This window comes from Protopterus annectens, chromosome 14.part0 (assembly GCF_019279795.1).
Source record: "Protopterus annectens isolate FY-2018-M chromosome 14.part0, PAN1.0, whole genome shotgun sequence".
Taxonomy (NCBI): Eukaryota; Metazoa; Chordata; order Ceratodontiformes; family Protopteridae; genus Protopterus; species Protopterus annectens.
The window spans coordinates 809196109-809221268 of record NC_056748.1 but is presented as its reverse complement, the minus strand read 5'-3'; the positions used below and the strand labels follow the sequence as shown (position 1 = coordinate 809221268).

The window sequence follows — 25160 nt, the reverse complement described above, 5'->3', positions numbered from 1 at the left end:
AGCCATGGGGCCAACTTGGTCTTAATTCTACGGGTTGGTGCATGATGATCAAGGATGGCTAAGAAGTTAGAATTAAAGTATTGAACAGCTTCTTCCAGAGGGAGGTATTTTAGGGGAGACCAGTTGCATGCTCTGAGTTTGTTTTGGAAGAGATCTGGGTTGAAGTTCTTTTTGGATCTAATTTTCCTGATTGTGGTAGGAATGGGAGTATAGGTTTTATGCCTGATGATATAGGTAAGTGAGTGGTCACTTATGTCATCAGGAAGGGTTCCAGCTTCATATAATTGGGGATGGTTGTTTAGCAGAATCCAGTCAAATGTGCTTTCTTTCTTGTTGTGTTTATCTATCCTGGTGGGGGATGTAATGGTTTGATCAAAACCATATAGGTTGATGTTGCTGGTCGGGTGGCTGCTGCTACAGCAGTTCCAATCAATGTTTATATCACCAAGGATTATGGTTTCTTGGGGCAGGTGTTGAGGTAACCTGCAAAGGATATTTTCTATGGTGGTATTGTTGTTACCGGGGGGGGGGTACATAGATACAAATAATATAGATGGCTTTGGCATTGTTAAGTTGTAGTTTAGATATAAGAATTTCTGCATTGGTACTAAGTGGTGGTTTAATGCTGTAAGTGCTTAATTGTAGGCTAGATTTAAAAAGAACTGCCACTCCCCCACCCTTTTTGGTTGCACGGTCAAGTCTCAGGATATTGTATCCTAGTGGGATGATTTAATTGCCTTTTGTTACAGGTTTTAGCCAAGTTTCTGTTAGGCAAAGAATGTCAAAGGAGTAGAATTCTAAAAGAGCATGGAGTTGAGTAATTTTGTTGTTAATGCTATGAATATTAAGATGAACTACAAAGAGTGGATTAGATGGTTTAGTAATGGGATAATTAGTTGATTGGTTGGGGTTGGGGAGAGAGATTGGAATTGCTGTTGGGCCTGGGTTTGGGTGAATGTCTCCATCTTTTAATGTTTGGAGTTGTCTGAGATAGATTGGATATGGTAGCCTGCTATTTAAGAGTAGAGATCTCCTGGGACTGAGATTAAATATATCTGATGTGGACTATTCTATGATATTTTGCTGGTAGATAGCTGGGAGTTGTTGTTATGTTAGCATGGTTGCGTAGGATGGGTAGAGCAGTAGAGGTGGTTATTTTATCAGGGTGGTGAAAATAAGGACCTAATGGGTGTACATAGGAGGAGAGTATATAAGCATAAATGAGAGGTGGAAGCAGTAAAATTATGAGAAGTTGCTGAAACTGAGTAGTGGTATTTAATTTATCCATTAGAATAGATAAGATGTCAGTTGTGTTATTGATGGTAAGAAATATAAATGGTGTAGGGGAGGGGTGTGGTAGGAAAGGTAAGGGGAGTGGTTGTAGAAGGTTGGAGTGGAAGAAGTTAGGCAATAGAAAAGCTTACTTAGAGTAGTAGTAGGAGGAGGTAGGGGTGTGGCTAGTAAGTATAAGAGTAGGACCTCTGGGGGTGGGTGGGAATTGGGGATAGGGAGGGGAGCAGAGTGAGCCTATAGGGCAAACGGAGCGGGTAGAGACAGGTAAGAAGCAGCTGGAGAAGAAACAGCAGTACTGGCTACAGAAGGTAAGCTGGATAAGGCACCTTTGTGTCCTGTAACTATGTCTGATGTGTGTGTGGGTATGTCTGTAACATTTCCTTTGACATATGTGTGGTAAAGCAACATTCGTAGTGTACTACAGCAGTATGCGACCTATATTCCCAATTGTGCACATATTTTGGCCACGGGTTTGGCATTAACAAGTTGTGTGGTATAATAGTAATACATTTACTGGACCTTACACTGATTGTGATGGATGATATATTTCTTTACACATCAGCTTGATGTATAGCTGCTGTGGCTAGGTGGTGCATCGTGTTGCATACAGTGTGCCAGGTACTCTTGTATAGTCTTATATAGTGATTTTATTTTGTTGTTGTGCAGAACATGGTTCATTAGATAGAGAGTGAGCAAGGCACTTTCAAGCAGTTGTGGGGTGAGCAGTGATAAGTGGCAGTTACAGTGTTCCACTCTCGGTTAGCTTATAGGTTACTATATATGGCAGTTCAGTGATATCTGTACTGTATAATGTTAAATGTGCCATATGACTTGCTCAGACATATTTTTGTATTTATATCTTCCAGGGATCATAGCTCATCGCAGGAACCCCAGTTACAGTAGTGCTGAAGATGATATCATTACTAGCAGTATGATTCAGCACTACCGTCTCATGTTCTCATGAACCAGCCAGAACCAGCAGGAGCGTACTGCAATGTGGCAAGATGTTGTCTGCAGGGTCAATGAGGTAGGCCTGCATAACCGGACATATGAGCAGGTACGCCACCACTGCAGTGATCTTCTCCAAAATGTCCGTCAAAGTGCTGCTGATGTGCGTAGACAACAACTTGCAACAGTAGGTGGTGTTAATATCCATCCCCTCCTCACCAGAGTGGAGGAACTGCTCCTGAGCCTGGTGGCACCTGCCCAACAACAGCAGCAGACATACACCATGATGGAGGTTGGAGCCATCCATCAAGCACACATGGAGCATGCAGGTAACATGGCATATCTGTAGACTACTGTTATCTGTATTGGTGGATCATGCATATGTGAGATGTGGAGTGTGTCATTCAAAGATGTGGAGCCTGTTGTGCAATACTAATCATTTGGAATATAATCTGTAGCCCTGTGAATATAAACTGTTGTTGTACTGTAAGATTGCAAACACATAGCAATGCCACAGTTGTGGCCACTGACAAACTGTCTCAGCTCTATGTAGGTCCCTCTGAGGTGACATCAAGGCAGCGGACAGATGCTGGTGAGTGTGTTCTACATTTATTATTGTAAATAAAAAGTGCATGTCATAGTTAAGGTGTAGGCCATGTACACATGTAACACACCTACCCATAATGCATGCTGTGCATGTTTGGTGTAAGAGCACGCACATCTCACTAATGTGATTAGCTGCCTCAAACACATGCAATACCCAGACCATCTCAATCAAATGTGGCTAGACTGTAGTGACCATTGGATAGGCACAGTTGATACTCAACATACACATAACATACACATCTATGTCATACACAGAGCATTTTAACATGCTACACATAAAGGATTCCCAAAACCTCTGTAAAGACACACTCCAGTATCCAAAATCTCATCCACACATTACACATAATATATCTGAGGGGTAGAGGCCTATCATGGGGCATTTAAACACTCTGCAACACAATACACATTCATGTCAGGGAATGCTCCTTATTGGCCTCCTTACAAACTCACGTAACAACTGGTTGTGAAATGGTGAATTTAGCCAAGGTAGTACAGTTCCGGCACAGCATGATTAGTGCTGGTTTGTGAAACAATTGTAGCCTTGAGTGACCACCTGATGCTTCATGATGTTGGCCTATGGTACTATACCCCATCCAGTTATTGTAAACACAGTACTACACATAGCTTTCATTGCTATACACCTTAATGTTGCATGTGTGCTCACATATGCACCTCTAAACAGTATGCACACCAATCACCATTTGCACAACTGACACATACGTCTTGTGATGCTATTGAGTGGCTAGGTCATATGACACATATTGGGTACGTATAGTGTTTAAATATGCAGTTGTGTTTTAGCATGCCATGTCATGGATGAAACTGGCATGTCCACAATATGATCTACACTCACCATAAGTACCTTACATTGGGTATGTGGCCGAATGGTATTCCATCAATTATCCATGCACCACTGATGGTGTTGTGTGACTACTCATCATGCATGTGCTAAAAATGTGTCCACAATTATTTGCTAAAGATACAGAGGCTGTAATCAGCATTGGATACCTATATGACACACAGATGCACATCCAGCAATGGTATGTACACCTGTGAGTTATGGTGCACAGTACATTGCAGGCTTATTAATACCTGCACAGCAATGTTGTGTCCATGTATGCATTGTGTTCCAGGGGGAGGGCCATCACCTAATAACAAAACACATGCATCAAAGCCATGTATACTGTTAGTAACAAGGACTGACTACACTTGCACTGCATGCTGTTGAGCAACACATATCCTGCATGCTCAAATGTGTGATATGACTGTTTTGCTTGTGATACTGTACCCCACCATCACCTACTATTGTGTTTGTTCTGTGATTGCTGGTGTTGTGTGTCTGCTTTAGGGAGGAGTGTAGTTTTGTGTGTGTGCATGTGGTCTTAAGTCATGTTCAGGTCTTAAAGTGCGTTTCCTGTTTTCCTCTCACAGGTGCCTATGTGGGGCTGGTTCAGTACAGCAGGGAACCTAATGTCACTGAGACAGACAGTGATGATGAGGATAGGTGTGTTGAGGCACAGGCAGGTTTATCAGGGTCTGTTGTTGGGCCACCAATTGACAGTACACAAGTCACCACCCCATCCATGCACACAGTCATACTGCCTGTACATCCATCATCACCATTGCCCTTAGCTGAGGGACAGTGTATGGTTGGCACTAGCCAGGACAGTGTGGTATCTATGGCACATGTATCAGAACATAGCAGCCATTGCCAGATGTCTGGAATGGTACCACATAGGCAGATGCCCAGGGGTTCTCGTCAGAGCACTGCTGGTCATCATGCCCCTGGCAGACATGCCACACCTCTTTCTACCACACATATGTTCCAGGCTGTCTTGGAGGCACAGACATGAATGGAGTGGTACACCAGACAGGGGCTAAGGGCACAGAGGGCTCATTACACCTCTGTAAAGGACAGTATCCATGACCTAGCAGGTGCCATACATAACGACACTGAGGTAATTGATAGACATTGGGGTGAGACATTGGATGTCCTCCACAATGTCATGTCCATGTGTGAGGACAGTGTGGGATTTTAGAGATGTGGACGTATGCCAGCAACATCAGCAGCTGGAGGTTGCTGTGGACGTCCAGTAAGTCACAGCCGCTCCTGTAGTTCCAGTACCAGCCTCAGCAATGTTGGGGGGACTGTCCATAGACCGTCCTAGCAGACCACGTGCACGTGGCTCTGGCCAGTCCCAGCAGGGACCTGGATCCAGTGGACATATGTCAACCTCTTCGGATAGTACCCAATCTGGATTAGTACCTGATACTGTCTGTAGCACCCCTGCCAGGCACAGGTTCCGTATCCGTGGCCAGAGATGGTGATCTGTAAAGCCTGCAAGGTACAGTCTGTAGCTGTCTCGCAAATCCCTGTATGTGGCAGCCACATGGTGGAACTGTGTGCATGCAGACACACACACATAAACCAGAAACCTAGGGCAAACACATACCCGCACACATTACATAAACATTGGCCCATAACAGTACTCATGACACACACACACGTCGATTGTATGGCTCAGTGTAGGCCTCTGGCAAACCAACAACACACCCTGTGCATATGATGAAACCTGTGCCACCTCCTGTCATCTGTAACATTGATGCAGGAACAGGCTAACATGGTGCTGATGCACAGGGTGAATTTAATAAAGTATAGCAATGGTTGGATGTGTAGCATGTTGTCAGCAGTAAAGTGTAATGAAATCCTTGAAGGTGTAGCTGAGCAGGCATGATGCATTAAAGCTGTAATTAGCAATGTTGTATAGTTTTCAGCAGTGTTTATTCCAATTGTGTTTTGTTTGCCCATGTGCCACTTGGCTGATGTGTGTAGTTGTTGTCAGCATGCATTATACAATGTACAGTAAGTGTGGGGTGTGTGCAACACAGGTTTTCAGGTGTCCATTTGTGAACATGGTGGAGGTGCACTGTCTGAATGTACATGCATATTGGACACATGGACAGGGTGACATGCCCTGTATTCGCCAGTGTTAACACTCTATAGTTTCTATTGGTGGCCAGTATGCATTGTACTACACACATTTTGGAACTTGAGTACGCATGTGTGTGTATGACACCGGTTGACACTGTGCTGTGGGTGATGCTGTTGTTACTATATGTCATTGGTTTGCATTACTAAGGTTAACACTGTCCCAGCTGCATAATCCTTTAGTAATGCACACTGTTCACCTACAGGGTTGCATGGACCATGCTATCACAAACACAAGAAATTCTCACTTATACAGTAAAAGTGCATTAGTCTCATGGACCCCTGCCATAAACTAAATATATAATAGAAGGTGTGAAGTTGTACCAAAAAAGAGTTACATACCAAGAAGGGATAACCTCTCTGGTCAGTATCATTGGGAAAATACAATCCCTTAATAAACATACAAGGCAAGCTTCAAAATACAAAATGGCAAGGATTCCAAATACAACACTAAAGCTTTCTTTAGTGTTGTGTATAATCTACAGGGGAAATCTCAGATCGGGTCACAGTTAATGTAAATGGTCACAGAGTACACTTATCTGACTGACATTACCAATTTCTTGTCAAACAGTTTGAATGCGGATTTCACCACCCTGTCGTTCCACAAGGGCCACATTTCCAGACCTAAAGAATGTAAAACCTGATGATTCACAGACACTCTAGTTAAAACATCTCTTTACCAAAGTCCAAACCACAGTGGCAGTGGTACTGGACAGTCTTCCTGGCTGTGTCATACACAAGCTGACATATGAAGTCACCACTCACCTAAACACTCTGTCCAGATGCAGCCTCTATACAGGTTGCATACTTGTGGAATGACGCATGGTAATGGTGTTCACAGTCCACAAGGGTTGAGCTACAACATCTTCTTCTCCTTTTGGATACTCCCATTAGGGGTCACCACAGTAGATCATCTGTTTCCATTTCTTCCTGCCCTCTGCATCTTGTGCTGTCACACCATCCACCTGCATGTCCTCTCTCACCACAGCCATAAACCTCATCTTAGGCATTCCTCTTTTCCTGTTACCTGGCGGCTTCATCCATAGCATCTATTTCACAATATACTCTGCATCCCTCCTCAGCACATGTACAAACCAACTTAATCCTGCCTATCTGGCTTGGTCTACTAACCTTCAAACCTGGACTGACCCTCTAATATACTTATTCCTAAACCTGTCCATCCTCGTGACACCCATTGCAAATGTTAACATAAATTGATTAAGGGTAGAACAACAACAGATCCTGGAAACTCTCACCCTATAAGCCAGACAAATGTTATCGGGAAGGCTATGGAGCACAGCATTATGGAACTCATTAACTGAGACATTATGAACCTGCAAACACTGCACCATACCCACTTAGGTTCTCTAAAGGCCAGATCATGGCTCCTACACCCAGTAGACTTCAAGCCAGTTAATAAGGCTATAGGTAAGGGAGGGGAAGTCCACACAGCCAAGCTATAGCTCACCAGCATTTCATACCCATCCCACATTCTGGTATTATACATAACTGCAACAGACTGACCATAAACAATTGTTAGATGATGGATTGACAAATGACGCACAGATGTAAAACACACAGTAACATTTGCAGCCTCCATGTACAGTTCTATGCCAGTAACAAGTGGTATTGACCTGCACTCAGTCCTGGGACCACTCCTGTTTGGCATATAGCTTTCTTAGGTACAGGCAAACACAGTAGGGATATGCCTGCCCACGTTTGATGAAAATGCATACTGTGGGCTATACTTTATTCTCCAGATGACACACACATCCTCCAAAAGGGTATCATAGAGACAGATACCCAGTGTCAAACTTATGTTGTAAAGCTTTAAGCCAAAGAAAGCATAGTTATCCACTTTTAGAAAACAAAGTATCCCCAGAGTACAACATAGGTAGTAGCCCCCAAAATGTGGAACAGGTACTAATGTATACATAGAGCCATGTGTTTAATCATCTCTCCTTTGATAATCACATTACCAAAGGGTTTTGGAAATCCCTCTGTGGAGCACATAAGCAATAAAGGGTTTGCATGCAGATCCACAGAGGTTGTTGCACACCTACAATGAGTAGTCATCTTTGCAAGACTTTGCTTGCTTTGGAACAGGATTCAAATATACCTCAAGCATAAACCCTCACTCACACTCTTCAATAGAAACCGTGATGAGTGGATGTGAAACAGAAGACATAGCCCAGGGATCACTGCAGTGGCTAAGCTTGTCACTAGCAGACAGAAGTGACCTAAGGTCTGGAAAGTGCCAGCAAAGATAACAGATGTGTTCATGGAGAAAACAGAGTACCCACCTATGAAATAATTGAGGTCACATGTATATATAGGGCTTTGCCCAACACCTACCTTACATATGTAATGCACATACAGTTGTCAGTTGTCATTGTGATATGTCATACACTAGAAAAATCAAAACCCACTCCACATTGACCAACAGTGTCACACACTCTCACACACCTGGAACACACACACACACACACACACACACACACACACACACACACACACACACACACACACACACAGTCAGCAAGTGTGAGATTCAAACTCCTTCCTAAGTACATTATGATACTACAGCAGTATGCATTTACACAACATGCTATACACATTATTGGGATTTCACCTTTCCACAGGTATATTTGTAGGATGGTGACATCATCAGATTATGTGTTTTCTGGCATGTGTATACCATTTTTAAGGGGTGTGAGTATTCTTCAAAAAGGTTGCTCCTCCCAAGGGAGACACACACAGATGGCAAGTACAGGATTCAACCCCCTACCTAACTACATTATGATACTACAGCAGTATGCATTTACACAACACGCTATACACATTACTGGGATTTCACCTTTCCACAGGTATATTTGTAGGATGGTGACATCATCAGACTTGACAAAAATGAGTATACCACTTTTAAGGGGTGTGAGTATTCTCCGAAAAGGTTGCTCCTCTCCAGGGAGAGAGAGAGACACACACACACACAGTTGGCAAGTGCAGGATTCAAACCCCTACCTAACTACATTATGATACTACAGCAGTACGCATTTACACGATGCACTATACACATTACTGGAATTTCTCCTTTCCACAGGTATATTTGTAGGATAGTGACATCATCAGACTTGACAAAGATGAGTATACAACTTTTAAGGGGTGTGAGTATTCCCCAAAAAGGTTGCTCCTCCCCAAGGAGACACACACAGTTGGCAAGTGCAGGATTCACATCCCTACCTAACTACATTATGATACTACAGCAGTATGCATTTACACGACACGCTATACACATTACTGGGATTTCACCTTTCCACGGGTATATTTTTAGGATGGTGACATCATCAGACTTGACAAAGATGAGTATACCACTTTTAAGGGGTGTGAGTAGTCTACAAAAAGGTTGCTCTCTCCCCAGGGAGAGACAGACAGACACACACACAATTGGCAAGTGCGGGGTTCTTAATCCAAACTAAGTACGTCTTTACACTTCAGCAAGCAATATGGAGTTACAGGGTGCAATACAGACATTACTTGCTGACAATTTGCCCAAAGGTTTTTTCACATTTGCTAACCTCAGCAGGCTTATCATACTAGGTGTATTGTGAGTGTATTGTATGCATTGGCCATGACCATATCATATATGGGTTGATGCACCACATGCTGGCACACACAGGGTCAAACCGGTGGCTAAGCTCTGTCAACCCAACACTGGACAATACAGTCAAGAGGTGTAAGGTCATGCAACCACAACACCAACAGTTTCAAATAGACCTACAATATAAGCACCAGCAAAACACACACATAAATACACATTACCATACTCGGAGAATACAAATATTAATCTGAAAAAGAGAGAATGTCCTCTTAAGCAGACAACCAAGCAACATGCACCTCCAAGCACATGCCAGAAAACACATAATACATGAAAGCAGTCTGCCTCACAACAAGCCCTAAAGCAAAACAACATACCCAACACACTAGTAATAGGTGACTTCATAGTCAGGCACACAGATGTTCCTCTCACTCGGCTGGACAAGGGGAAGGTTACTGTCAGTTGTCTGTCAGGGGCTATGATCCGCCACATAACACAATCACTTACATCACTCCAGAACAGGTACATATATGATGTGTTCTTTGTACATGTCAGTGTGAATTATCTGAGACATACCTCCCAGGACAACATGACGAGATATATAGTAGCTCTATGATCATGTAGCCCAGGCTGGTATGACCCTGACCTTGAGTAGCATCTAACCTTCACCTACATGACACTGCAATATAACAGAAAGACGATAAACTTCAACAATTGGCTGAGCTTCTGGTGTCATTCAAAGGGGATCCAGTCTCTGCCTGCCTGTGATGACATGACGGACAAGCCTCGTTGCTTCGCTACAGATGGTTTGCACCTGTTGCCCCTATGCTTCTGAATACTGGCCAAGGCTCTTGCTGTCCCCATATTGCCTTCTTTTAGGCAAGGCTCAAAGGTTCATAGGTAGGTACTAGGCTATTGGCCCTGGGGCCTATACAAGCCCAGCCAAAAAGGTACCCTGGATTTTGCCACCTAAGAAATTTATTTTCCTGTGCCACTGTTGAGCAGAGACACAGAAGTGATCCCCAGGGTGAATTTCCTACTTCCCATCCAATCATCAAGATTTTTCTTGAAGAGTGCTAATGAGGAGCTTTGTTTGATATAGATAGGTAGTTTATTCTGGAGTATGGGAAGTCTCTGGGACAGGAATCTATCCCTCCGGCATGTTCTGTTTATTGTGGTGACAAGGTTTAGTTCCCTAGAGCATGTAGCTCGGAGGGATTGGGATTTCTTTAAGTGGAGCATGTCCAACAGCTCTGGGTTTGACATAGCTTTGTATGTTAGGCAGAGATCACCTCTGAGTAGGCGATATTCGACAGAGTAAAGCTGGAGTTTTTTGAGACTGTCTGTGTAGGGCATGTGTTTGAGGCCAGTAATCCTCTTTGTGAGGTATTTCTGCGGCCTTTCCAGTTGTTGTAGATGTCTTGTAAGGTACATACCAAAAGGGGCGTTGACTCTATAATGAATCTAATGAGTGATGAGTAGAGGGGAACAATGACCTCTTTTTTTCTGCATGAGAAACCTTTTGTGACGAGGTGTGCCATGTAGCAGGATTTCCTGACTACTGCGGCAATGTGATTATCAAAGGAGAGACTACTGTCCACCTGTGCCCAAGGTCTCTTATCACACTTTCGGTGCTAAGTATACTACTGCCTATGTTGTAGTTCATGGGTACAGAGTTTTTACCTAAGGGGATGACAATGCACTTTTTGGCATTGAGTTTGAGGTCATGGCTTTGACATCAGGCATCTGTCTCAGTGAGGCCCTTTTGTAGGATGTCCACATCGTTAGTAGTTTCGATTATGGCTCCTAGTTTGCAGTCATCTGCAAACATCTTAGCCAAAGACCTTCTGTGTTAGCCTGTACTTCAGGGAAGTAGGTACCAAACAGGACAGGACACAGGACTGAACCCTGTGGTACTCCACTTGTCACTGGTCTGAAGTCGGATTTGGAGTCTGCTACTTTCACAGTGTGGGTTCTGTCAGTGAGTCAGTTGACAACCCATCTTGTGACATAGGGATTTATACCTAGTTTAATGAGTTTATCTGTAATTCCAGAGTGGGGGATGGTGTTGAAAGCCTTGAAAAGATCTAGATAGGATGTGTGAACCACCTTACCCTTGTCTACAGCTTTAGTGACTGCTTCAAAGAAGTCTATCAGGTTTAGGAGACATGATATGCCTTTTACAAACCCAAACTAGTTGGGGTCCAGAGTTTGGAGACTACCAATGTCTTTGTTTATAAGTTCCATGATGATACATTCCATGGCCTTGCAGACCAGGCTCATCAGGCTAACGGGGCACTCCAGTTCCCGGGGTCAGTGGTGGCTCCCCCTTGTGTAGTGGGATAACCGTCGCTGTGCGCCATTCAGCAGGCACAAAGCCTGAGGTGAGGCTATGATTGAACATGGTACTTAGGTGTGGTGCCAGTTTGTTCTGTAGTTCATGCAGAACGCAGCCTGGGATGTTGTCTGGTCCCATAGATGCTGTGTTCCTGGCTTTGGAGAGTGTGGTTTTTACCTGTGCAGCCATGATGACAGGAACTTTGCATTCTCCTGGTATAGAGATGGGCTCTTTCATGGGTGAGAGGGGGATAAAGCTAGCACTGAACCTATCTGCCAGGATGTTGGCAATATCAGTTGGGTCTGTATATTTATTGCCAGATCTGAGTATTGCCACTGAGATTCTTGACATAGCTATAGAATGCTTTGTGGCTGTCTTTAGAATCAGTGGCGATTTTGTTTTCGTAACTAGCTTTGGAGGGTTTTATCAGGGATCGCAGCTTCTTACTGAGGCTGACCAGGGAGCTTCTCCACTCATGGGATTTACCCTCTTTTGCAACAGTTTCTTCCTTCTGTTGTGCAGTTTATTTATGGCAGGGGACCGCCAGATTGGCTTCCTTTTCTTGGAGGATAGCGTCTTGGTTCTGTTTGGGATAGCATGATCCATGCACTCATGTAAGTGCTTATAAAGTGCAATTGTGTAGGATTCAGTAGTCGTAACTGTATTGTCCATCTGCATGGATGTCATGAAGTTCACCACTTCTGTCTTAAGAAGCATGAAGTTGGCATTGGAGACATTTTTTAACATGGTTTCCTTAATGGGGGGTGGGGGCGGAATGTGGATATGTAGGGTAATTAGCTTATGGTCGGATCGGACCAATGAGGCATTGACTTCAGGTGTGGAACACCAGTCACTCAGGACAAACCAAACCCTGTAACCAACACAAATAACCACAAAGTGAGCTAAATGCTACTCATTGCCAGAAGTATCAGCCTCCAAATGCACACACTTGAGGAACTTCTCAGTATGGAGAATACTGATATCTGTGCAGTAACAGAAACCTAGTTCAAGGCTCCAGAGAGCACACCAGCACTACCAGGATACTACTCATTCCATACCTTCCAGCATCAGTACCTGGATCTTAGCACATAGGGTGGGGATGTATCCATTATTTATCAAGGATACCTACACATCTGTCTACATCCTCTCTATAGGATATGTACCCATACAATGTTGCACAGCAACGTTCTTTCCACTCCACAGGAGTGGGGCCACAAAAGACCCTTGGCATTCATGCTCTATGAGCCTGACAAGTCTGATCTGCAAGGCAATGGGGCCAATCATAATGGAAGTCAACAATAAAGATATTGAGAACCTTCACACAGTTCAGCACACCCAGTTTGGCTTCATCAAATACAGATCACGCCTCCTGAACTGGGTGGATTTCTTTGAAACAGTTACCCAGCCTACAGATTTAAAGGAGCTCCACACAGCCTACCTATACCTCACTAAAGCCTTTAACACCATTCCCCAATCAGGTATCATAGATGAACTCCTCAACCTGGGCATGAATCCATACATCACAAGATGGATTGCAAACTGGCTCACAGATAGATCCCACAAATTAAGAGTCGTTGGCTACATGTCAGACTCTACACCGGTAACAACCGGTGTCCCCCAGGGTTCAGTCCTGGGGTCCCTCCTGTTTAGTATAGACTTCTCAAAAGTACATGCTAACACAGGAGGGTTGTGGTTGACTAATTTTGCTGGGAACTGTAAAGTGTTTGCCATAATAGATTCCCCGGATGACACAAATATTCGGCAGAAGGGACTCTATGAGACAGATGTGTGATGTCAGAATCATGGCCTCAAGCTCAATGTGAAAGAATGCATAGTAATCCCCTTTGGGGAAAACAAAGTACCCACAAACTACCACATAGGTGTTACCCCCTAAAAACTGACAAGGTAATAAGGGATCTGGGGACACATGTAGATAGTCATCTTTCCTTTGACAACCATGTTACCAAAGTGATTAGGAAATCCTATGTGGCCCACCTAACCAACAATGGGTTTGCATCAGGATCAAAAGAGGTAGTGGTGGCCCTCTACTCTTAAGTCATCAGACCCATCATTGAGTACAATGCACCATTTTGGATGTACTCGACTAAGCATATCCAGCAGTTGGAGAGACCACAGAGGTACCTCACCAAGAGGATTACTGGCCTCAAACAGTTGTGTTATGCAACACAACTGGTAAAACTAAATCTGTTCTCCGTTGTGTACCGCCTACTCAGAGGCACACTCTGCCTAACATACAGAGCCATGTCCAACACATAACTGTTGAACATGCTCCATCTACGGATAACAAAATTGAGTCACACTGCACACACCAGGGATATAAACCTCATCACAACAATGAATACAACATGCTGGTGGGATAGAGTACCATCCCAGATACTTGCCTTACTGTGGAACACAGTCCCAATGTACATCACAGACCCCCTCGCTGACACTCTTCAATAGGAACCTTGATGAGTGGATGGGAAACAGCCAATTCACACCAGGCATCACATCAGCAGCCCCACTAGAAAGGGGCTTAGGGTACTAACTATTAGAACTAGGGCTTAGGAGACTACCCAATGGGGTGGTGAAAGCTGCACAACTTGCCTAGGCTAATAAATGCCTTCGTGAAGATAGTCTACTACATACCTATGAACCTATGTGACAGGTACATGTCTACAGATGGTAGATGTGTACTTCATTGTACAGTCATGTTGTACAGCAGGCACATGCACCACATACACTGTAATGCTTACAGATACTGGTGGCTATTATGTACAGTGGGTGAGATGTGCACCTCATGTCTTTTGTGCCATTGGGATGTGTGCTGGGTGGGACAGTCCTGGATGGCTGCCTGTCATGGTCACCCTCTTACACACATCTCTGCCCATCCATCTTTAGCTTACTATACTGTGTTCCCCCTACATATATATAGGTACATAGGTAGGTAATAAGCTATCTGCCTGAAGGCATATATTAGTATGGCCAGAGTGTGCAGCTATCACCACACATGGGGTTAGTTCCCTAGGCCTCTGTGAAGTAGAGCTGATGAGGTGATCCATGGTGTGACAGTTCAGTTTCACATACACTCATCAAGGCTCCTCTAGAAGAGTGTCAGTGAGGGACTCAGCTTAATGTAGGTTGGGAGCCTGTTCCAAAGCAAGGGAAGTCTGTGCGTTAGAAATGTATCCCTCCAACATGTTCTATTTATTGTTGTGATGATGATATCCCTAGAGCATGTGGCACAGTGAGCTTGGGTTTACTTCAGCTAGAGCATGTACATCAGTTCTGAATTGGACATGGACCTGTCTGATGGGCAGAGATCGCCTGAGTAGACAGTATGCAACAGAGTACAGATTGAGTTAACTTCAGTCACGTTGCATGGGGCAACTGTTTGAGGCCAGTATTCCTCTTGTTGAGGTACTTCAGTGGTCTTTCCAGCTGCTGAAAGTGCCTAGTCAGATTCATCGCAAGTGTGCCATGATACTCTCTGATGGGTCTGATGACTGATGAGTAGAGGGAACCTGCTTTGACCTACATGCAAAGACCTTGGCAATTTGTGGGAACACAGCATGATTTTCTAACCACTTTGTGAATGTGTTTCTGGAAGTAGAGATGACTATCCACATGTGTCCATAGATCCCTTATTATTACCTCCATATTTAGGATGTTGGCACCTATGTGGTATTTGCATGACTGTAGCTCGAGTCCATAATTTTGACACCACATCTGTCTGACTGAGACCCTTTTTAAGGATCTCTATTGTCCCAAACATCGATTATGACAACCTTTTTGCAGTCATCCACAAACTTTGCTAACCATAGCCCTCGTGTGTTTGACTGTATTTCTGAAAAGTATACACCAGACAGGAGGGGTCCCAGGACTGAGCCATGGGGGACAGCAGTTGTTACCAGCTTACAGTCCAACAGGGAGACCACAATTCTTACCTTGTGGGATCTGTCTGTGCCCCAGTTGGCAATCCATCAGATGACATACATGTTTATGCACAGGTTGCTGATTTTGTGGATGCGACATGTGTGTGGGATGTTGGAAAATGGCTTTTCAAGGTCTATGTAGGCCATGTGGAGCTCATTTCATTGATGTATGTCCTGGGTGACTGCCTTGAAAACTGTTTAGCAGGTTTAGGGACCATGATCTACCCCTGACCAAACCAAAATGGGTAGGGTTGGGTGTTTGTAGGCTCCCAATAGCTCTGTTTATGAGTTCCATAATGATGGACTCCATGGTCTTGCAGATCAGGCTTATTAGGCTTATAAGACAATAGTTCCCATGGTCTGTTGTGCACCAACACTTGTGGAGTGTGCCAAACATTGCTGTAACCCATTCAACAGTTTCATATCCTGTACAGAGGGTGTCTCAACAGACTGTTCAGGTGCAGGGTCTATTTGTTTTGGAGTTCACATATGACACAGCCAGGGACACCATGTCATCCCATAGATACCGTGTTTTTAGGTTTGGATACAGCTGTTTAACCACTGTATATGTGATTTCTGGCTTTTCACAATCTCCAGGTATGGTAATGGGCCCTTTTGTCAGTGAGAGGGGGGGGTAAATATGTATGAACCTGTCTAACAAGATGTTGGCAATGCCAGTCATGTACATGTATTCATTTACACTTTGCACTGACTCAGAACATATATGAGTTTACATTATTTATGACATAGCTAAAGAAAGCTTCATGGTTCTCTATGGACTCTTTGGCAATATTTTTGCCAGAACATGGCTTGGATAATGTTAGGAGTACTCATTGTTTCTTGATGATACTGATCGGAGATTTATTGATCTTCTTTGGATTTTCACTTTTTTTTGAACATCTTAAGAACTTGTATTACATAGTTTGATTATGACAGGGGTCCAATATATTATATGGGTCTGTTTTCATATCACTGTGTATGCAAGGCAGGATTGGTGAATAGTGACATGTATCTGGAGTAAGAATTGCAACTGCCAGATATGTGTGGCCCATTGCTGTACTCAGACATGGCCTGTGTGTGTGAGCATGCTCAGTATGACCTTTCAGTATGTTGTTGACTGACATTTGCTAAATTTAAGTGTGTGAGCATGCCCACTATGGGTGTGTGTGTGTATATATATATATATATATATATATATATATATATATATATATATATATATATATATATATATATATACTATGTGTGTGTGTGAAAATTCAAGTTGGTTTTTGCTTCAGGGCTCACCTTTGTGTTGTACATCGACAGGAAGCATGCTGTGCCTGCAAGGCTTCCATGAGTCAATTTGCATAGACTTATCAACATTTCTACATACAGGGGGGGCAGCTATTATTTGTACTCTTCTACCCGGGGGGCAGGGGCACACCTGATTGTTACTGTGAGTGTACATAGGATGAGGGGTACACCTGACACTTATACACATTTGCTAGGCCTGCACTGCAATGTCAGGTACTCCATTTCAGTCTGTACTGTTGCCTATTATACTGGATTGAGGCATACCACTGTACTACAGACCTTAGCTTCCAATTACACGCATATTAGTTTGTGACTTCATAGCCTACCCAACCCACATCACACTGCCTGGCCTGCTGTTATCTGTCTGCATAGGCCTGGAGTGAGGTTACTCATATGCCTCTTCAGAGAGCATGATACAGCATTTGTTTGTGTTTGCGTTTGTCTACAGTTGTCCTGCTGGCTGTGACTGTTAGGTATGTGACCCCCCCAACTGGTATGTGTGAGTGACTAACGTTGTGTCTGTGCCAGTGAAATGCTGCTATGGCTTAGTGGTTCAGTACTGTGACTATAGTGCACAGTATCCTGAGTTCGAGCCATGTCACTGTTTTTTATTTTCCTGCTGGGAAGACCTGACTGGTTAAGGAACAGTAAAGCAGGTGTGAGTGTGTTTATCCGACTTTGCTCAACTTTGCCCGACTTTGCTCAACATTGCGCTTGTTAGTGTGGTGCACAGCTACACGCAATTGGATTTAAATATGCTCAGTACTGGTAAAATGTGCTTAGCAGTGCTTTATATTGCTTAAAATAGGGCACTCATGCCTCAGGTGGTGCTGCAGGGCTGCCTATGTTAGATGCACATAGTACACTCCCTATACATGTTTGAAAACAGGTAGTGTCAAGTTAGGCATCCCTTTTACTGTATGTGCGAGTCAGAGAGAGGTGTCATTTTCAGGGTTCCTACTGAGTCAGTGTATGTGTTATGCGTTGCCTCTTTGCCAAGGCCAGGACATACTGGGCACACCTCCTTCTGCCTACTGGGGCAGGCTCAGGTTGTTCCTCCTCCAAGTCACACTGTGCCTGTGCAGGCCTTGGCAATGGTGGGGGGCTGTTTGGCCCTGCCCCATGCTGTTCCTGCTGCAGCTGTTTTAAAAGGATCATACTGTGTAGCATGGCACATACCATAACAATTTGGGTACATGTAGTTGGTGAGTACTGCAAGGCTCCACCAGATGTGTCCAGGCACCAGAACCATGACTTGAGCATCCCAAACACACGCTCAATTATGTTTCTTGTTTGTGTGCCTCATTATGGAGTTCTTGTTCAGGTGTGTGTGCATTTCTGATGGGTGTCATCAGCCACGGCTCAAGTGTGTATCCAGCATCCCCCACTAGGTGACCATCAGGGATGTCCCCATTGGCAAATCTCTGGTACAGCTGCATCAGATGCCAGACATGGGAATCGTGATAGCTTCCAGGGCAGCCAGCACACACATCCATTATTATGCCTTGGGCATTGCACACCTGGCAGTTGATGGAGGGGAAGCCCTTGCAGTTGATGTAGACCCTACCTCGCTCACTGGGTGGTGCTTTGATGTGTATGTGCATGCAGTCTATTCCACCCACTACCTCAGGTTATTCTGCTATTTGGTGGAAAAGACTCATATTGCTGGTCAATGCCTCACAGGAATTGGGGAAATATATGTGCTCACCGGCATGTGCTAACATGGCATCCAGGAACTGGTGGAGTACCCTGGATGCTGATGCCTGTGAAATCCCCATCATATCACCAGTTGGTCTTTGGAAGGTATCTGTAGCTAGTATTCTTATGCCAACACATACCTTGGTATCCACTGGGATGGGTTCCCCTCTGTTGGTTCTGTGTGTGAGGCATTGCCGGCACAGCTCAACAATTTGCTGTAGGAGGTCTCTGTCTACCCTATAGCACTCCACTATCTCCAGCTCATGTAGCCCCTAGTAGGTTACCCTGGGTCTGTACACTCTTCTCCGTCTCCTCACTGTGGGTTGCTCAGCAGCATTCACAACATCACCACCCTCAGCACCTTGCACGTGTTGGTTTATGATAGCAAGAGCAGCCCCTAACATTTTGTCTGACTTAAGCATTTTAAGCTTTCCCTATTTGTATACTGCAGTGTTGCAGAGTTCTTGGGAAAAACAGGGAGGAATGCTGTTTGCAGTGTTTAAAGTGCTGGGCTGGGCTAGTCTGCTGCTTGTGTAATTGGCTGATTCTGATATATTTCACCTGGCAGCTCTGCTAGTTCTCCTTGGTTAACTTCCTACTACTTCTTTTCCTTCCTTTTGCCTGTTTCCACCCGGGGGGAAGCGCCATGCACATGCTGTGTGTATGTTTGCAAGGAGTTTCCTATCTTTTAACATTGTGCACCTTTGGTTTGAGGTTTTCAAATAGAACAACTGTAGGCACGCCTCTTGCAATCCTGAGCAACTCAAAGCAAACATAAGCCACTGTGCTCCATTTAGCTTACAGCCTGGACACACCCTCTCATGATTTCAGTTATATTCTACTCTGCTACTCACCTACTCCTACTCTTACACTCTTAGGGCATGGCTCACATGCTGGGGAAATTGGGATTCACTATCCTTATCCTCATTTGCATAGGATTGCCTACTAATGCATGGTTACATCTCTGACACTGAGCTTCCCCCCCCTTAACAACCACTACTCAGTGGCCATGTTGTTTTCAGCCTGCCATTCACCTGCATGGCAGAATAAGCTTTTTAGTGAAAATGCCTGTTTTTGGCTTTTATTTAATTATTTTCTTGTTTTTATAAGCGCCGCACGTTTGCACAGTGCTGCGCTATGCTTAAACATCGAGATCGGGGGGGGAATCAAAGTTAGATTTTTATATTTTTAAACATTTATAAATGCCAATGGCCTTATATTTGGCCATTGGAATACTTCCTCAACTGTATGCATCCTTTATTTGGAGCTGTCATAGCTCCGTTTAGCTATTTGCAGAACAGTACTCAGTTACCAACGGAGTACATTTCTGCAGATAACACTAATCTTCCACTGACAGGTTAGTGTTTCCTGGATCACAAATTTACCTCATTTGCATAGCTTTCACCAGCAAATAAGGTAATTTGCATACCATGATGCTGTCCATGCAAGAGTAGTTTTAGCAGCTCTCGTGCACACCCCTGCCAGCTGTTCCTGGATCGCACGGCAGACATATTGCCTGTTTGACATCTTACACTACTCTACAACTCTGTGCAAGCTTTTGTAAATCCGGCCCATGGAGTCACCTTGCTTTATCTTTCCTTTTTTGCCCTTATTATATTCGTTTTGCTCATTTAAACCCTTTTCATGCCCAATGTACTTTTCTTGTGCTCGTTTTACTCTAAACATGCTCAGTTATGCTTCAAGCATACTTGCTTTGCTTTAAACATACTCATTTTATCTTTAAACATGCTTGTTTTGCTTTACTGTTAATTGTTTCATCAGTTACCTTTATTTTAAACATTTATTTTAGTTAACAAGCTTTTTGTGCCTTCATCTTGCTCAGTAATGTGGTTTGTGCCCTTGTAATGCCCCGTTCTATTTTTTTTTTTTTTTTTTATCAGATAAACAGTTTTTGATACCTCTCATTACATTTGATTCTTTTCTGGCTGTGTTTGTTTCTCTTGTTTTTACCTTCACTGTCATCTGTGCACCTCATGGCTCTGGATTTTTTTCTCTTCAATCCTGGTTCTGACACCATGTCACTCTCCCATTCTGGACACAACAGAAGAGTCTTCATGGGTTCTGTGCAGCTTTATTTTATACAAACACATCACTACAGAAGTTTACTGAGCTTAACTTAAGTAACTTATATACAAACTAACAAGTGCAATAATGCATGCTGTCACTCAGGCTGCTCTTACAAAATGGCACTAGGGAATGCACTTGTCTGGGATTTACACCTGCACGTACAAACTTTACATGCTTCTTAAAGATACAGCACACTTCACTTGCACTCTGCTACACCCACTATCTGGAAAATCTGTCACATTACACCACTCCACAAAGGTGGCCCATCCACTGATTTCTCTAACTACCATCCCATTGCTCTCCTCTCCCCCCCCCCCTCTCCCCTAGCTAAAATCTTGGAAAAATGCATCCACATTCAACTACTTGATTACTTACTAAATAATAACATGCTATCCAACACATAGCATGGATTCAGACCTAAACACAGCACCAGTACTGCCTTGATTAGTTTCACTAACACAGTGAACCTCATTAAAAACAAAGACCTTTTTCGTCTCATCAGTCTTTCTAGACATATCAAAAGCTTTTGGCACTGTCTGCCACCAAAAACTTCTTAACAAACTTGCCACATACACTTTGAGTTCTTCATCCCTTCACTGGTTCCACAGTTGCCTCTCCAATAAACAACAGTCCACCAAATGGGTTAACAACCTCTCCCCCCTCCTGCCTAGCTCAGGAGGAGTTCCACAAGGCTCCATTTTAGGTCCCCTTCTTTTCCCCATATTCACTAATAACCTTCTCACTGCCACTAAGTGTGCCACCGTAATCCAGTATGCACATGATGCCACCCTCATCTGCTCTGCTCCCACTACCATTGAACTTCAGGGAAAAAACATAAAAATCACTATTAGACATGGAAACCTACCTTGCAGACAATGAACTCATCCTCAACCCAAAAAAAAAAACAAAGCTCATGTTCTTCACCAAAAACAAGACTACTTATAGATATCCTTCATTCACCAATTATTCCTCCAAACAAACTGCTATTGAACCAGCAGAACATAGACAATCAGCTCAAACCTGACAAACACATAGCAATAACTATAAAAAAAAGTTTATATAAAATTAGGTCAACTCTACAGAGCTAAACCCCATGTCACCAGCACATCCAGACTAGCCACTTCCAGGCCATTTCTTCTCTCCACTCTTCTCTACTCTTCACAAATCCTTACTAATTAATGAAAGACTGACCTAAATCACCTAGAGACATGTTACAAAAAAAACAGCTAAATTTGCTGCCAATGTACCCTATTGGGATCACCACTGCCTAGCTCTAAAGAAACTTAACCTGATTGAGCTACCCAATCTACTACAACTAAACCAACTCACTGTTAACCATACCATTATAACGAAACCAATTAACTGCTCAGCCCTACAAGACTCACTCCATGCTAATTTTAACCTCAGAGAACTACTTTGCTCTGATAAAACTTCTGCTAAAAGTAACCAAATCTGTAAACAGATTTGGAGACTCACTCTTGGAACCTATTACCTCAGCACATCTTCAAATTTAATGACACCTCCAAATTCAAAGTCTAAGAGAACACTAGCAACCACTGGGTCTGTCCTTGCTCCAACCTAGACTAGGGATCCTATTTTTCTCCTGCCTCTGATGACTTCTTAACCATATTACATGCTTACCAATTTTGTAGTCTAGTGATCTTACATCACACTCCGTATATATTGTTTCATCCCCAATGTTGTTCAGAGTAGTTTGTATCGATTCTATCTTTATTGTACTATGGTTGCATTTCATTGTACTGTACTTACCTGCCAGATGGTTTTTCTGTCTTAATTCTTTGTACTATTTTTATGTATTACTTTGTATAACTTTGTTGTATATGTATGGAGCTTTTCTCCCTGGGTGTCCACTGAAAATGGGATTCCAGCCCAGTCGGACACTTACCCAGTAACAAATTTAAAATAAAATAAAATAAATTGACTGTTATGCCATGAAATGGATAGCATGGATATACACTAGAATGTGTGTAGTTAAAGTAGCAGGTGTCACCTCAGAAAAGGAAGCTGTGACTAGTGGTATATTTCAGGTCTCCATGCTGGCATTTCTTCTGTTTAGTATCTGTTTCTTCAGTCTATAAACTCACAACTTTGACTAATTAAGTTTGCCAATGAGTTCAAGCTGGGTTTTGCTCAACTTCTGATATTGTAATATCAGTAAAAGATTCATGATATCTGATGATGAACTAATTTTCATCCTGACAGAGTAATGCTAGCATGATTTATCTGTAAGTCAGTACAGTAATATTTTTTTTCTTTTTTATCAAAGTGTGCCACATATGAAAGGTTAGCACACAGATTTGTTTTACTTTGGGTTCAGGAAATCAAAATAATACAAAACAAAAATCACAGCAGCAGGATGGTGGAACGTCTCTCTCTCTCTCTCTCCTCTCCAGCCTTAAACTATATATTGGATCAGGTCCTGGGAAACAGTCGACTTCAAGAACCTGAAGACTGAGGAGGACAATAGGAGTAGTTGATTGACAACTGTTGGGATAGCAAAATACAGAATAAAAAAAATAATTCAGTGTGGGAGGAGTGCTATGGCCAATTACCTCTAATAGCTCAAAACTGGGATAGGGTTTCATGTCTTCACAGTAGTCCTATTTAATGGGTCATAATGCTTGCCATTTACCTAAAAAGAAAGTCAGTAGTGCTGCCAGCATGAGCCTTCTAGAAGATACTGCAGCCCCTAGAAAAAAAGGGAGCAATAATGGAAACATTTTCTTTTTTATTTCTCACATAAATGGAAATCAGCTTTTTTAGTTAAAAGTGGCAATGGACTCTTTCACAAGCCCAGACAAGGAGACTTTCTGAGAAGCTTCATCAAGAGGGACACCTTGAGGATGCTAACTTGTTGGGTACAGGAGTAGCCAGACAGATAAATAATAGACTGAGGTAGAGGACAGAAAAACACATTAGATGAAATATTGAAAAACTGAATATCAAAAAAGATGTTATGATTTATATTTACATTTGTATCTTCTTGTCAACAGCTCGCTTCCTGGATGAGAGTGGAAGACATATATACTCCCCTTCTGCAAGCTACCTTCCATTTGGAGCTGGGATCCGGGTTTGCTTGGGGGAATCACTGGCTAAAATTGAGCTTTTTCTCTTTATGTCCTGGATCCTGCAACGATTTACACTTGAGAACCCACCTGGTGCCTCCTTACCTTCCTTGGAAGGAAAATTTGGTGTTGTTCTTCAACCTCCTAAGTTCAAAATAAAAGCAACACTCCGTGAAGTTTGGAAGAGTTGTGAACTGTCCGACTACGCATGACTGTATAACGATCACGCAATTAAGAAACTGGTTGCAGAATACTTCGCTCATGTTTCTCATGAAGTTGCAGTAATGAAACTACAGAAAGAGAACTTACAAAGCAGAAATTACCACCGCATCCCTGACAAAAGTGTATTTGAATGCCTTGTGTGGCAGCCTTATAAAGTGCTAAGGAACTATCAGTGTGAATTATGTTATTAAAAAAATTCTGGCTATTCACATATCATACTTTCTCAGCTCAGAGAACATTATAATTTTGTAATTTCACCAATAGCCAGTCCCGGAACTGGTTTGTGTTTCATAATACAGGCCATAAAACACTCACATGCTTACTTATTCAATGATTCTGTGTCCACTGTAATGTAGCAGCATCTTTCCTTAAGTCAAAATTGCAACTAATTTCTAAATTCTTAGTGTATTTTCAGCACTACTTTTACTGATTCCATTTCTTTTTTTTTTCCAATACAACTGAGCAATTACTACATATAATGCATCTCTAAGTTGTGTTCTCGAGGCTGTTACTATACCACAAAGACAAAAGAAGCTCTGTAATTATGACTACAGCGTGTCTAGGTCAGTACAATCACTAGGTCTGCTGGAAACTCATTTTGAAAGCCAATGACTACTCATTTCCTTTAACATTTAGTAGCCTTCTTTAATAACTTATTCAGCTTTAACTACACAACAGGTTAATGCAGCCATGCAATTGCACTTCTGCACAAGTTAAAACTTGGTGTAGTTTCTTGATATATGATGCCATTCTTTCATTGCCAGTCACTGACAGTTTCAAGGAAGGGAGCCTATGGAACTGAGATGGGGTTGCAAATCTGGCAACCATAATCAAGTTTTAAAACTGGAACCACAAACACCTATGAAACTCACAGTGAAAGAACACAATCACAAACTGTTACCCTGTTTATATACCTTTTTGTGTATATGTTCTTCATAAAAAATAGTTAATGGTTTAGTTAAGGATGTAGGATATTGTTAGGAAACAGTATGTCATTTCAAACACTAATATGCCGCTCCTGCTTTGCACACAGTAATGCAGTGCACACTAGCATATGACTGTCAGC

General features: G+C 42.9%; 1 protein-coding gene across 1 annotated transcript in view; it reads left to right on the top strand.

The window, feature by feature from the left end:
* The window catches only part of LOC122789257 (steroid 17-alpha-hydroxylase/17,20 lyase), a 199618-nt gene extending 175198 nt beyond the window's left edge, over positions 1–24420 (top strand). Inside the window, exon 8 of the mRNA XM_044056553.1 lies at positions 23801–24420. Within this exon, the coding sequence (XP_043912488.1) occupies positions 23801–24084 (284 nt within the window). The 3' untranslated portion in view covers positions 24085–24420. The remainder of the gene's footprint in view (positions 1–23800) is intronic.
* Positions 24421–25160: the final 740 nt, after the last annotated feature.